The 13,397-nt window shown below is 39.7% G+C and overlaps 1 protein-coding gene across 4 annotated transcripts in view; it reads right to left on the bottom strand.

Moving 5' to 3' along the window:
* Positions 1-13,397, bottom strand: part of LOC106881740 (unconventional myosin heavy chain 6) — a 261,243-nt gene that overhangs the window by 42,515 nt on the left and 205,331 nt on the right. For 2 of the 4 annotated variants that reach the window (XM_089341738.1, XM_089341737.1), the window contains exons 3-5: positions 8,412-8,768; positions 7,651-7,735; positions 1,054-1,163 (exon numbers count right to left, since the gene is read on the bottom strand). In XM_089341738.1, the coding sequence (XP_089197864.1) occupies positions 1,054-1,163; positions 7,651-7,735; positions 8,412-8,579 (363 nt within the window). In that variant the 5' untranslated portion in view covers positions 8,580-8,768. The remainder of the gene's footprint in view (positions 1-1,053; positions 1,164-7,650; positions 7,736-8,411; positions 8,769-13,397) is intronic. The other 2 variants (XM_089341740.1, XM_089341739.1) reach the window with 1 other exon arrangement.

Here is a 13,397-nt window from a genome sequence, read left to right as displayed (position 1 = left end):
AACTAATAAGGTCCCCTGTTCCGAGGGGGACCTTATTAGTTCACAGTCAAGGTCTTTGGCAGGATGGAAGATAAATGTGATAACAATGGTTGATGACAAATTGATGACAAGCAGATGGTGTCATCAAAGACCACAAGATACTTGGCATGAGTGCTCAATGGACACAGGTTTGGCATTTAAAGGTTTTGTTTTATTTTTTATTGTCTTTTTTTTATTAGTTGAGTCTGGAGGAAGGCAGAGCAGATGGCCTTCACAAGCCCACTGAGCTTTATGTCATTTATATTTATCCACGCTTAAATGTGGATGTTCCCTTAGACCAAACTATTTTGCAGTTGATACCTTGCAAGAGTGGAGGCGCAATGGCCTAGTGGTTAGGGCAGTGGACTCGCGGTCGTAGGATCGCAGTTTCGATTCCCAGACTGGGCGTTGTGTTTATTGAGCGAAAACACCTAAAGTTCCACGAGGCTCTGGCAGGGGATGGTGGCGAACCCTGCTGTATTCTTTCACCACAACTTTCTCTCATTCTTACTTCCTGTTTCTGTTGTACCTGTAATTCAAAGGGTCAGCCTTGTCACACTCTGTGTCATGCTGAATCACCCCGAGAACTATGTTAAGGGTACTCGTGTCTGTGGAGTGCTCAGCCACTTGCCCATTAATTTCACGAGCAGGCTGTTCTGTTGATTGGATCAACTGGAACCCTCGTCATCATAACCGACGGAGTGCCAACAACCATGCAAGAAACTCTCATATTATCTTTTGGTGCAAAATGCAACAGTGTTTATATCGCTAGCAAGGAGATAAATCCCCCACCATCTTCAGTGCTGACACCACCAGATGATATGGAGTTATCTCCCCACTAGTGATATAAACAAGAGTGCATTTTGCACCAAGATCCAATATGAGAGTTTCTCTCATGGTATCTTCTGCAGTATAGCTTGTTCTAACAGAACATTCACATTTAAGTGGGGGTGGGGATACGTAAGAGAGACAGGCAAACAGAGGTAGACAGAGACAGGCAGGCAGACAGAAAGATAGATGGACTGAGAAACTTACTTTCCACTCCTGAAATTGTTTTTTCAATGTGTCAAAATCAGCTGGAGGATCACTTGTAGAAAGATAATGGAATTCTTTGAATGTCTGATAATTATCCAGGTATAAATTCCCTGCAACAACAACAATAGCAACATGAACAACATGTGATATAAATGGCATGCTTTTATATAGCCCTGAGTAATTACTGACGGCAGTATATAAACAGAACCCCTGATTCAATAACACTGTGTACAAACTCTGTATTTGGAATGACCAATTCCAAAGACTGTTGGATTTTACTCATAGAGTATTGGAATCTTATATGTATACCATTCTGCCTGAACAATGGATTAACAAATACAATATCCTTGCATTCACTCTCTATTTCCTATCTTATGTAAACTAACTATTGCTTAACCATCCTCTCACACCGTCTTTGTTGAAGGGATATAATAAATATCCAAGAAACAGCTGTAAGACCTTCTATTTATAAATGTTCTATAATGCACACAGCCTTGGTTTTTTTTATCTCATTACGAAAAGTATATCCATTTATATATATATATATATATATATATATATATATATATATATATATATGATGAGCTTCTTTCAGTTTTCTCAACCAAATCCACTCACAAGGCTTTGATTGGATGTAGTTATCATCACTTTCATTCTCAGACATATGATCTTTAAAAGAGCAAGGAGTCTTACTGAAACACAACAACCAGCAAAGAAATATCAATGTACATTTTAAACTTTTAACTTAGTTTATGTTCCTGAGGTAATTTGATTCAAGTGATATCCAGTTCTTTTTATAAACTTTGCAAAAATAACTGTTGTATATAATTATTAATGTAACCATTGTCTATAACAGTATTTAGGTTAAAAGCTTCAATTTCCAACCAAATGAGGATTATTGTTGTAATTTTTTTCACATAAACACATTTTTCTATAACTTTCATTCCATCATGTTGCCGAAAACATGATGGAATGAAAGAACAACATGGGGCAGTTGATAAGCAAATAGAAAGCAAAAATAGGAGTTGAAATTTGGTAATTCAAGAACATGTCATGAAAATTTGCCTAAAATATTCATGTTAGGATTCAATATAAAGTAAACATGCATACAGAATATGGGTTAAAAATTGATTTCTTTAGAATTCTTTCTCATGTTTCAGCCATTGCATTGTGGTTATGCTGGGGCACTTGAAGAGTTTAGTTGAACAAATCAACCCTAGCACTGATTCTTTTTAAATCCAGTGCTTATTCTATCATTTTCGTTTGGCAAACTACTAAATTGCAGGGACATAAATGAACCAACATTGGTTGTCAAGCAAAATGGAGGACAAACATGAAGGCATCAAGTGTTCTGATGAGTTCAGAGCATTTAGAAAGATTTATATGCTTTGATACTGGTGAAACATTTCCATCTTCAGTCTCTGGCTCTGCACAAACTTTGTAGACAAAAGATCTGGCAACTTTTAAAAGTTGAGATATTTCTAAATCACTATGCTCAGCCTTTATAAACCACAATAACAGCATGCCTCTTCTTTTCTTGAGTAAGCTGAGGGTCTGCCATTATTATTTTCTGAGACTAAGATTATAAAGAGTCACCCTGTATATATATATATATATATATATATATATTCTTTTACTTGTTTCAGTCATTTGACAGTGGCCATACTGGAGCACCGCCTTTAGTCAAACAAATCAACTCCAAGAATTTATTCTTTGTAAGCCTAGTGCTTATTTTATCAGTTCTTTTGCTGAACTGCTAAGTTACAGGGACGTAAACACACCAACATCAGTTGTCAAGCAATGGTGGGGGGACAAACACAGGCACACAAATACATACATACATACATATATATATATATATATATATCAAATGACTAATTTTTTATCTCTAGCACAATATCTTTCTCCATTTCTAAGTTAAGCATGAAAAAAAGCAACCCTGCAAAACCCTAACTGATCTTTTCACACAGATGTACAGAATTGTCTGAATGAACATCATCATCATCATCATCGTTTAACGTCCGCTTTCCATGCTAGCATGGGTTGGACGATTTGACTGAGGACTGGTGAAACCGGATGGCAACACCAGGCTCCAGTCTGATTTGGCAGAGTTTCTACAGCTGGATGCCCTTCCTAACGCCAACCACTCAGAGAGTGTAGTGGGTGCTTTTACGTGTCACCCGCACGAAAACGGCCACGCTCGAAATGGTGTCTTTTATGTGCCACCCGCACAAGCCAGTCCAGGGGCACTGGCAACGATCTCGCTCGAAAATCCTACAGGAGCCAGTCAGGCGGTACTGGCAACGGCCACGCTCAAAATGGTGCATCTCATGTGCCACCCGCACAAGAACCAGTCCAGGGGCACTGGCAACGATCTTACTTGGCTTGCCGGGTCTTCTCACGCACAGCCCATTTCCAAAGGTCTCGGTCCGTAGTCATCGCCTCGGTGAGGCCCAATGTACGAAGGTCTTGCCTCACCACCTCAGCCCAGGTCTTCCTGGGCCTACCTCTTCCACGGGTTCCCTCAACTGTTAGGGTGTGGCACTTTTTCACGCAGCTATCCTCCTCCATTCTCACCACATGTCCATACCAGCGCAATCGTCTCTCTTGCACGCCACAACTGATGCTTCTAATGTTCAGCTTTTCTCTCAAGATACTTACACTCTGACGGGTATTCACATTGACATTACACATCCAACGGAGCATACTGGCTTCATTCCTTGCGAGCTTACGTATGTCCTCAGCAGTTACAGCCCATGTTTCACTGCCATGTAGCATGGTTGTTCGTACGCATGCGTCATACAGTCTGCCTTTTACTCTGAGTGAGAGTCCCTTTGTCGCCAGCAGGGGTAAGAGCTCTCTAAACTTTGCCCAGGCTATTCTTATTCTAGCAGCTACACTTTCAGCGCACCCACCCCCACTACTAACTTGGTCGCCCAGATAGCGGAAGCTATCGACTACCTCTAGTTTTTCACCCTGGAATGAGATAGAAGTTGTTTCCTGTTTGTTTGCAGTCTTTATTGCACCTGAACATCTGCCACAAACAAAAACTAACTTGCTAGTTAACCTGCCTTTGATGTTGCTGCACCTCTTATGTGTCCATAGCTTGCACCGGGTACATCTTATAGAGTTACTACCTACTCCTTTTCTACATACTGAGCAGGGCCATCTACCTGAAGGGGTTTGTGATTTATCTACCTTCCTACTTATTAGGATTTTGGTTTTAGCTAGGTTGACTCTAAGGCCCTTCAGTTCTAGACCTTGCTTCCACACCTGAAACTTCTCCTCTAGTCCTGATAGTGACTCCGCAATTAGGGCAAGGTCATCAGCATAGAGGAGCTCCCAGGGGCAACCTGTCTTGAACTCCTCTGTGATTGCCTGGAGGACTATGGTAAATAATAGGGGGCTGAGGACGGAACCTTGGTGGACCCCTACCTCTACCCGGAATTCATTGCTGTACTCATTTCCAACCCTCACCTTACTGGCCGCATCTCTGTACATGGCTCGCACAGCTCTCACTAGCCATTCTTCTATCCCAAGTTTCCTCATTGACCACCAGATAAGGGATCGGGGGACCCTGTCAAAGGCTTTCTCCATGTCAACGAAAGCCAGGTACAGAGGTTTATCCTTGGCTAGGTATTTCTCTTGCAACTGTCTCACTAGAAATAAGGCATCAGTAGTGCTTTTACCTGGCACGAACCCAAACTGCATCTCATCTAAATTGATTCGCTCCCTAATTAGTTGGGCTATGACCCTCTCTGTAACTTTCATAACCTGATCTAACAGCTTGATGCCTCTGTAATTATTTGTATCTAAAGCGTCCCCTTTACCTTTGTAGCAGTTGACTATGATGCTGCTACACCAGTCATAGGGTATGACTCCTTCGTGTATCACCTGGTTCGTAATACGGGTGACTAGGCTATAGCCAACACTGCCAGATATTTTGAGCATCTCTGCAGTGATTCCTGATGGGCCGGGGGCTTTCCCGGTCTTCATACTCTTAATTGCTTTATCTACCCTGGTACTATCAACTCGGATAGCTGGTCCCTCTATTGGGTCGACATAAGGCAGGCTCTCTTTCTCCCATTCATTCTCTTTATTAAGCAATCTATCGTAGTGGCATCTCCAGACCTCTTTCTTTGCATCCTCATTTAATGCAAGCGTACCATCATCCATGCGAACACATTTCTCTCCTACAACATCACTATTCTCTCTCCTACACTGTCTTGCAACCCGAAATACCTCGAGTCTTTGGTCCTCACGGCGCAGAACATTGGCAAATCTTTCCTTATCTGCTTCCCCTCTGGCTAAATAAACCTGTCGCCTAGCCTCCCTTCTGGCACATTGGTACAATTCCCTGCTACCACCGTTCTTCCAGTCCTTCCAAGCTTGTTTCTTTTGTCTAATAGCTCTGTCTACCTCCTTGTTCCACCACCACGTTACTCTGGGTTGGGAGGGGACCTTACACCACCCACAAATCTGGTCGGTGGCTTTCAACAGGTTGTCCCGCAGAAATCTCCAATTGTCTTCCACGTTGTATGATGCTATATCCCCTTCTATTTCGTTAAATGCTTCAAGTAACTTGTCTCTAAGTCTCTGTCCGTTTGCAGGGTCTTTAAGCTTCCACACCCTTCTTCTCCAAGCCTGTCTAATTCTGGGCACCCATTTTGCCTTGATCCCAAAGTCGCTAACTACTAATCTATGTTGTGGGGTACATTCTTTGCCAGGGTAGGTTTTGGCATTTATAAGCCGCCCTCTTTCCCTATTTCTGGCGAGGATGTAGTCGATTTGGCTAGAGTGTCTGCCGGAGCGGTAGGTGACTAGGTGACTGGCAGGTTTCCTGAAGTTGGTATTGCAGACCATAAGATTGGTTGCATCACAGAACTCCAGCAGTCTGGTTCCCTCCTCGTTGCGGGAACCGAAGCCATAGCCTCCATGTATGCCATGGAAGCCCCCAGCACGACGTCCGACATGACCGTTGAAGTCTCCAGCCACAAAGAGAAGGTCCCTGTCACTCAACCTAATTCTTAATTGTAAATACAAGTTACGTAACACATTCTTCAGGTACAAATAATAGTGCCATCTCCAATTATTCCTCCACTCCCACTTAAAGCTCTTCTATGTATTTATAACACACAACTTTTTTTAGCTATCTTTAGAATATGCAAATGCATATATGTGCATGCACACCTATAACATTCTACAGGAACACAGAGGTAGTATGCACATGTGTGGATTGCAAATATATAATTTTACTGTTAAATAGTAAACCACTTCCCCCTAATGACTAGTAATTTTATCTCCTATCTTCCCCTCCGCTCTTCTCCTCTCCTAGCAAGTCCACCTTACTCCAACTCCTAAATATTTGATCACTTTTCTTCCTTTTCTTCTCATTCCTGACAATTCACTTTCTTATGGAAAACAACTTCCAGGCCAGATTCCAAAACTGGCAGAAACACTAGGGCCAAGGTGACTATTTTGAAGGAGATGATCTTAAAATTTAGATAAATAGGTTATTTTTATATAACATAAGTTGGGAACTTTTTGATAGCACCTTGTATACTTGGGCGTGACAATACATTAATTTATTTACTGTTGACGTAACAAATGACTCCAGTTTAGTAGTCATAACAATCAGCTTCAATCTAACCTAAATTCCAACTCTTCTCAACCCCTCTCTTTTCTTTATTCTTAACAACTTTAGACATTTGCCCACTCCCATATTGTATTTATTATCTCTGCCTTAACAAAGGCAGAGGTATTGTTTTCAGTTGTGTTTGTTTGTTTGTCCATGGACAAGATATCTCAAGAACTGCTGGATGAATTCGAATGAAACTTCCAGGAATGTTTGGCCTCATGATTGGCATGAACTCATTAGATTTTGGGGTCAATCCAGTATCGGACAAGAATTCTGGATTACTTTTCCGGTTTTGTACTTAATTTTTGAGAGTGGTCAGTTTAGTTTTTAGTATTCTTGTTTATGAGAGCAGTTGAGTTTATTTCAGATATTCTCATTTTAAAAATCATCTCCAGCTAATCTTTGAGAGGACACTGGTGTTGCCTTGGCAGAGGTTTGCACTCTCTGAGTGCTCTTGTTCATACATATATTGTTTTTTTCACTCTGTTCTTCCAACTTCACCACTCATTTTAACAATAAAAAAACTATGGCATTTTAATGCCGAGGAAGGCCGGGTATCTCTGCTAGTATATACATTTGATGGGTCTCCATACAGTTTCTCTCTACTAACTCCACTCACAAGGAATTGGTTGGCCCAGGGTAATAGAAGACATTTGCCCAAGATGCCATGCAGTGGGACTGAACCTGAAGTCACATGGTAGCAAAGCAAACTTCTTAGAGATGCAGAGATGCTTACAGAAAATTATTTGAGGGAAATCTTTGTATAAAAATGAGGAGAAAGGATTCATATGCAGAAAATTCTATATAGAAAAATCTTTAGAAAATGTTTTGGCTCAAATTTTGAGGGGAAAACTTGTCAGGGAAAATAACTGCCCCACATTGGTAGTAGGTTATCTATGTGAAGGCAAAATTTAAAGTTAGAAAAGAAAAATCTATTAAAAAATCAAACAAAAACTCACTTTTCTCTTCAGCAGTAAGGCCTGCCAACATCTCAAAGAAAATGTGGTAATTATTAAAGCCTTCTTCAACACATGTTAAACGAGCCTGAAAAATAATGAACATTGCATCATCATCATCATTGTTTAACATCCATTTTCTATGTTGTCATGGGTCGGACGGTTTGACTGAGGTCCGGAAAGCCAGCGGCTGCAACATATATATATAATCATCACCATTTTAATTTTCACTTTTCTATGCTTGCATGTGTTGGATGGGGTTTATTGAGACAGATTTTCTGCAGTTGGAATGCCCTTCCTGTCACCAACCCTCACCTCTTTCCAAATGTGAAAGGAGATTGTATGATGCATGTAATGTGAAGAGTGCTGTGACATGGTAGTAAAACATAGACAGTGAAAGTCTTGGGATATGAATGAGCTGAGAGAAATATGAAGACAAGAGGAATCAAATGTAACATACACGAGAAAAGACTGTGCTGGTATTAACAGGTAAAGGAAGATGACAATGACATCTGGGTAAAAAGGGGCCAAGGGATCAAACTGGAAGAATTCTGTGGAAGAGAAAGACTTGGGAAGAAGTGTTATAAGCTGATGCCAAGGAGTGAGATGCTGTGTTGGGTGCCATGGAAAAATGGATATAAATTGATGGTGGATAATGATGGTGGTAGTGATAGCGAGGGTGGTGGTGACGGTAGTAAGAATGGTAGTGATGGAGACAATAATAACAATGATGGTGGTGGTAATGATGTTATAAGAATACTCACGTGATCAATATAGAGACAATTGATCTTGGTCTTGTATACTGAATAATCACAGACATAGTTCTGTATAAATATTCCCTGCAAAAGAAAAAAGCAACATGTGAAGCCCATTGAAAAATTCATTGGTGCCAGCATGGCAGTGTGGTTAAGAAGTTCACTTTGTAACCACATGTTTCTAAGTTCAATCCTACAGCAGAGCCTCAAAGACAAATGTCTTCTATTGGAGTTTGAGTTCAACTAATACCTTAGTAATAGAATTTGGTAGATGGAAACTATATGGAAACCTATTTTATGCATGTATCTTCTTCTTTGAGTGCATTTTTTCCTGTTAGCTTGTATGATGACATGGAGGTTGGTCAACTGAAAAGTTCGAGCCAAAACCATCACCAATTTTGCCAGGCCCCAAAGGGTCTGTTCTTTTTCAGTAGCCGGAAAAAGGGTTGGAACTTTTGGAATCAAAACAGATATTACAAAACAACTCATCTGAAGCGCTAACATTCTGCAAATTTCATTGGTCTGGTCTGGTCTGCTACTTTACCAACACTGCTGAAAGGATAAGTTGACTTAGTTAGGTTTTGAACTTAAAGTCCAGAGAGTTAGAACAAATACTACAAAAGCATTCTGTCTAACACTCCAACAAACTTTGACCTCCCTCTTCCCAAGGGTAATAAATTACATCTGTTAACCACTCTTGATCTAAACATGTGGGTGCCTCGGGGGGGGGGGGGGAATAATTTGATGAAGATACAGCTAGGGTTGTGACGGAATGTCCTCCTAAAATTGGAGCGACATGCATGCTAATTTGTGGACATGCATAAATTACATTCACGTACACACACACACACACCCTGCCTTTTATATATACAGATTGTTGTTGACACTCCGTCGCTTACAGCAGAAAACATCTTGAAGATGTGATAAAATGATCATAGTGGGAAAGGGCAATACACAGTGTCAGGTTAAGTTGCAGATGTCGTTAAGGACAACTAGGAAAGGAAATGTATCAACTGAAAAGTCAGCCACAAAATAAACAGTCAGCCACAAAATAAACAGTCAGCTTATATTACACTAGGGAATAAATTTTAAACAAATTTTTTGATGCTTCAATTTTAGAGACGATTCTAATTATGTTTACACCACTGAACAAAAATATGGTTTCTGAGATAATGTGACAATAAATTTGAAATATAATATTTCTAAATCTCTCAGAGAGATTTAAGCAGTAGTGGAGCGACAAAGTTGTAGTATATTGTCAACTTAATGTGACAATCCCAATAAGGGAACACACTACTGCCGTTTAGCCCTAGGAAGCTGGACCGCTTCCTGTTGGCCTTGACACAATTACTGTGTCCTTAAGTTTGTGAAGGGGAGACAAGCTCCCCCACCCAGCCTAGCCAGCATTCAGGGACATGTTTCTGAGTCTTTGCTCGTCATCAGCCTGAAGTAGCTTGCCATCTGGATAGAGGAGCCTGTTTCGCCTTCACAAACTTATGTAAATCATAGTGAAGTTCATTCACTGATCAGCAAAATTAGAAATATAATATTTCTAAATCTCTCAGAGAGATTTAAGCAGTAGTGGAGCGACAAAGTTGTAGTATATTGTCAACTTAATGTGACAATCCCAATAAGGGAACACACTACTGCCGTTTAGCCCTAGGAAGCTGGACCGCTTCTTGTCGGCCTTGACACAATTGTTTACGAGATAATGTTTACGAGATAATATGACAATAAATGTTTATGAGATAATGTGACAATAAATGTTTACGAGATAATGTTTATGAGATAATGTGACAATAAATGTTTATGAGATAATGTTTATGAGATAATGTGACAATAAATGTTTACGAGATAATGTGACAATAAATGTCACATCCCACTCAGCCTGTTCTTTTTGATGACACTCTTCTATTGCATGTGGATTCAATCTGCTATCTCAAACACTCAATGAGGAGATACTCTGTCCAATCAACTTGGCCTCTGCACCTAACAGGCGACTCAGTGAAGGAGTCTTTCTGAAGAAGGGCCTCAGAGCAAGTACAAAAATCTCAGTTTATCACGTTCACTGTGTACCCACCTTCCTGTACAGGTCTGAGTGTTGGACCCTTTATCAACACCAGATTAGACAACTGGAAGGGTTCCATATCAGATTGTTCCAAAGTATCCTTTGTCTCATTTAGAAGGACAAGATACTTCATACCAAAATCCTCTAGAGGGCCTGGATTTATAGTGTTGAGATCTGCATCCTTCATCTTCTCTGTTGGATTGTTCATGTGATTCAAATACTGGGTAACCAGCTTCCCAAGATGGTCCTCTTCAGCAAGACTGAGACTAGAAGGAGGCTTCATGGATGTCCAAAACTTCATTTTCATGATTATCTAAACTGGTCTCTCATTTTATGCAGTGTCCCTCCCAATCATTTGGAGGCCCTGGTTGTTAATTGGAAGTCGTGGAGGATGAATGCCTTGAATTGATACCAACATCATCTTTGAAGGGCTGTCATAAACAAGTAAGCCTGAGTGTGTCACAGCATTACATGGGATTGTCATTCAATTGCTGTGTAATTCTCATTTTATTTTTATTGAAAACGCTTTTGTCACACATGGTAACAGTAGCTGAAATGTTGATTGTTAGTGATCTCAACACTACTAATCTTACATCAGTCAACCTAAATTTACTTCTCTCATTCTCAGACTTTTTTGTTTTAATCCTTTCAGCTTCCAATTCATGGCTTCCTCATGAATAAAATGCTTAAACCAAATTAAACGAGCAATCAATTAATTAGTTGCATTTTTAACCAATTGACTAATATTAAAGGAGTAGAATTGAACCAGTGTGTGTGTGATAATAATACTGGCATAATGACTCTCCCAAAACAACAAAATCATCTAGATTCTTTCTGAAATATATTTATGGAGAGTACACATTCAAGGAACAGAGAAAACCCTTTTCTAATTTTGTGAAAAAAGCTTACTTAAACTATTTCAAAATACAACTAGGGACCTAAGGTAAGACATGGGATCCACTCATTGCCTGTAAAACTTGTGCTGAGCACCTGCAACAGTGGACTAATGACAAAAGGAAATGTTGGAAGTTTGGCATACCAATGGTCTGAAGAGAAGTAATGATTTGTAGTAATCAATCCTTGAGCATGATTGATTATATTTGTAGTATTTAGGGGTATAACAAATCTTGATAATCAGAGCTGATGGGAAAAAATGATGGCATATTTAGAATCAGCAACCAAAATTTATCTCAAAATAAGTCTAATTTCTCTGGCACTAAATTCTGTGTTTCTCAGGATATCCAAAAATAAAATTCTGAAAAGAAGACAGCAAGAACTTGTGCATTGAACATCAGAAGCAACCTTTAAAATAATAATAATTTCAATAAAGCCAGATATAGTGGTTGTAATAAACAGAAAAAAACCTGTTTATTTGGAGAAATCTGCAGAGGATTTTGTGCAGTTCCAAGTAATACCATTTTCTGTAGATGCTCTGTATTCACATTAACAATCCAGTTTATTGAGCTTGGTATCATAATTCCCAAAGCTCCATCAGCCGCAAATTTCACACTCATTTCCTTCAATGATCACAGACTTTGCATTTCCTGTTTCAAATCATCATATCTAACCTGCTTCTCTTCTCTTTCTGACACTGTGTCATCACCATCATATCTAACCTGCTTCTCTTCTCTTTCTGACACTGTGTCATCACCAAGACATGTCTTGGTGATGACACAGTGTCAGAAAGAGAAGAGAAGCAGGTTAGATATGATGATTTGAAACAGGAAATGCAAAGTCTGTGATCATTGAAGGAAATGAGTGTGAAATCTGCGGCTGATGGAGCTTTGGGAATTATGATACCAAGCTCAATAAACTGGATTGTTAATGTGAATACAGAGCATCTACAGAAAATGGTATTACTTGGAACTGCACAAAATCCTCTGCAGATTTCTCCAAATCTGAATGAAGCATAGATAGTACTTTAGTCCACAGGTTGTGAACACTTTGTTTCATTCCCCAGCAAAGTTGCTGTCAAATAATCCTTTCTATTATAGGCAAAAAACACCAAATTTTTTGTGAGGAGAGGGCCAGTCAATTATATTGACCCCAGTACTGGACTGGTACTTATTTTATCTGCCCTGAAAGGAGCGAAAGGCAATGTCAACCTTGTTGGAATTTGAACTCAGAATGTAAAGACAAACTAAATTGCTGTGTTAAATATTGATAATCATAAGAATATTGGGTTCAAATGTTCGCATAGGGTCAGCAACTTTGGGAAAGGGGGTGAGTTGATTACATCAACCCCAGTACTCAACTTTTATACCCAGATAAAATAAACACATGATAACACTTCCAATCAGTTAAGATCAGAAGCTATGAGAGCCATATTATTATTATTATTATTATTATTATCATTAGCGAAAGCATACTGCCTAGTGGTTAGGGTGTTGCACTCATGATCTAGTGATTGTGATTTCAATTCCTAGGCTGGGTGGTGTGTTCTTGAGCAAAACAATTTGCCACATATTGCTGTCCCCTGTAACCTAGCAGTTCAGCAAAAGAGACCAATAGAATAAGTACTAGGCTTACAAAGAATAAGTCCTAGAGTCAATTTGCTACTACTAGTGTAAGATATAGAGGAAAGTTCAAAAGAGGAGAGGCAGAAGAAAACAAGACCATAATAATGAGGTTAGATACAAGCAGTTATGGCAAAGGTTAGATATATATACATTTCTAGAGTTAGAAGAAGATAGAGTGGTTAGCGAAGAAAGGAGTGGTTAGTGACAGCAAGGGTAGGGAAGCGGGAGATTCTAAGTGGCATGGTATAAAGAAGGTTGTGTGTATGATAGCGACTGTATGTGCAATAAGTGCATTAAAATTACCAGTTAGTAAGACTAGGGTGGGGTGAGGGTGAAGTGCAAGATAATGAATACAGCAATATATGCGTTGGAAGCAAATGGCCATGCTAAGTAGAGGAGGGGGAGAGA

This window comes from Octopus bimaculoides, chromosome 25, assembly GCF_046866305.1.
Source record: "Octopus bimaculoides isolate indiv1 chromosome 25, ASM4686630v1, whole genome shotgun sequence".
Classification (NCBI taxonomy): domain Eukaryota; kingdom Metazoa; phylum Mollusca; class Cephalopoda; order Octopoda; family Octopodidae; genus Octopus; species Octopus bimaculoides.
The sequence above is the reverse complement of the archived record's forward strand: the minus strand, read 5'-3'. Positions and strand labels throughout refer to the sequence as shown.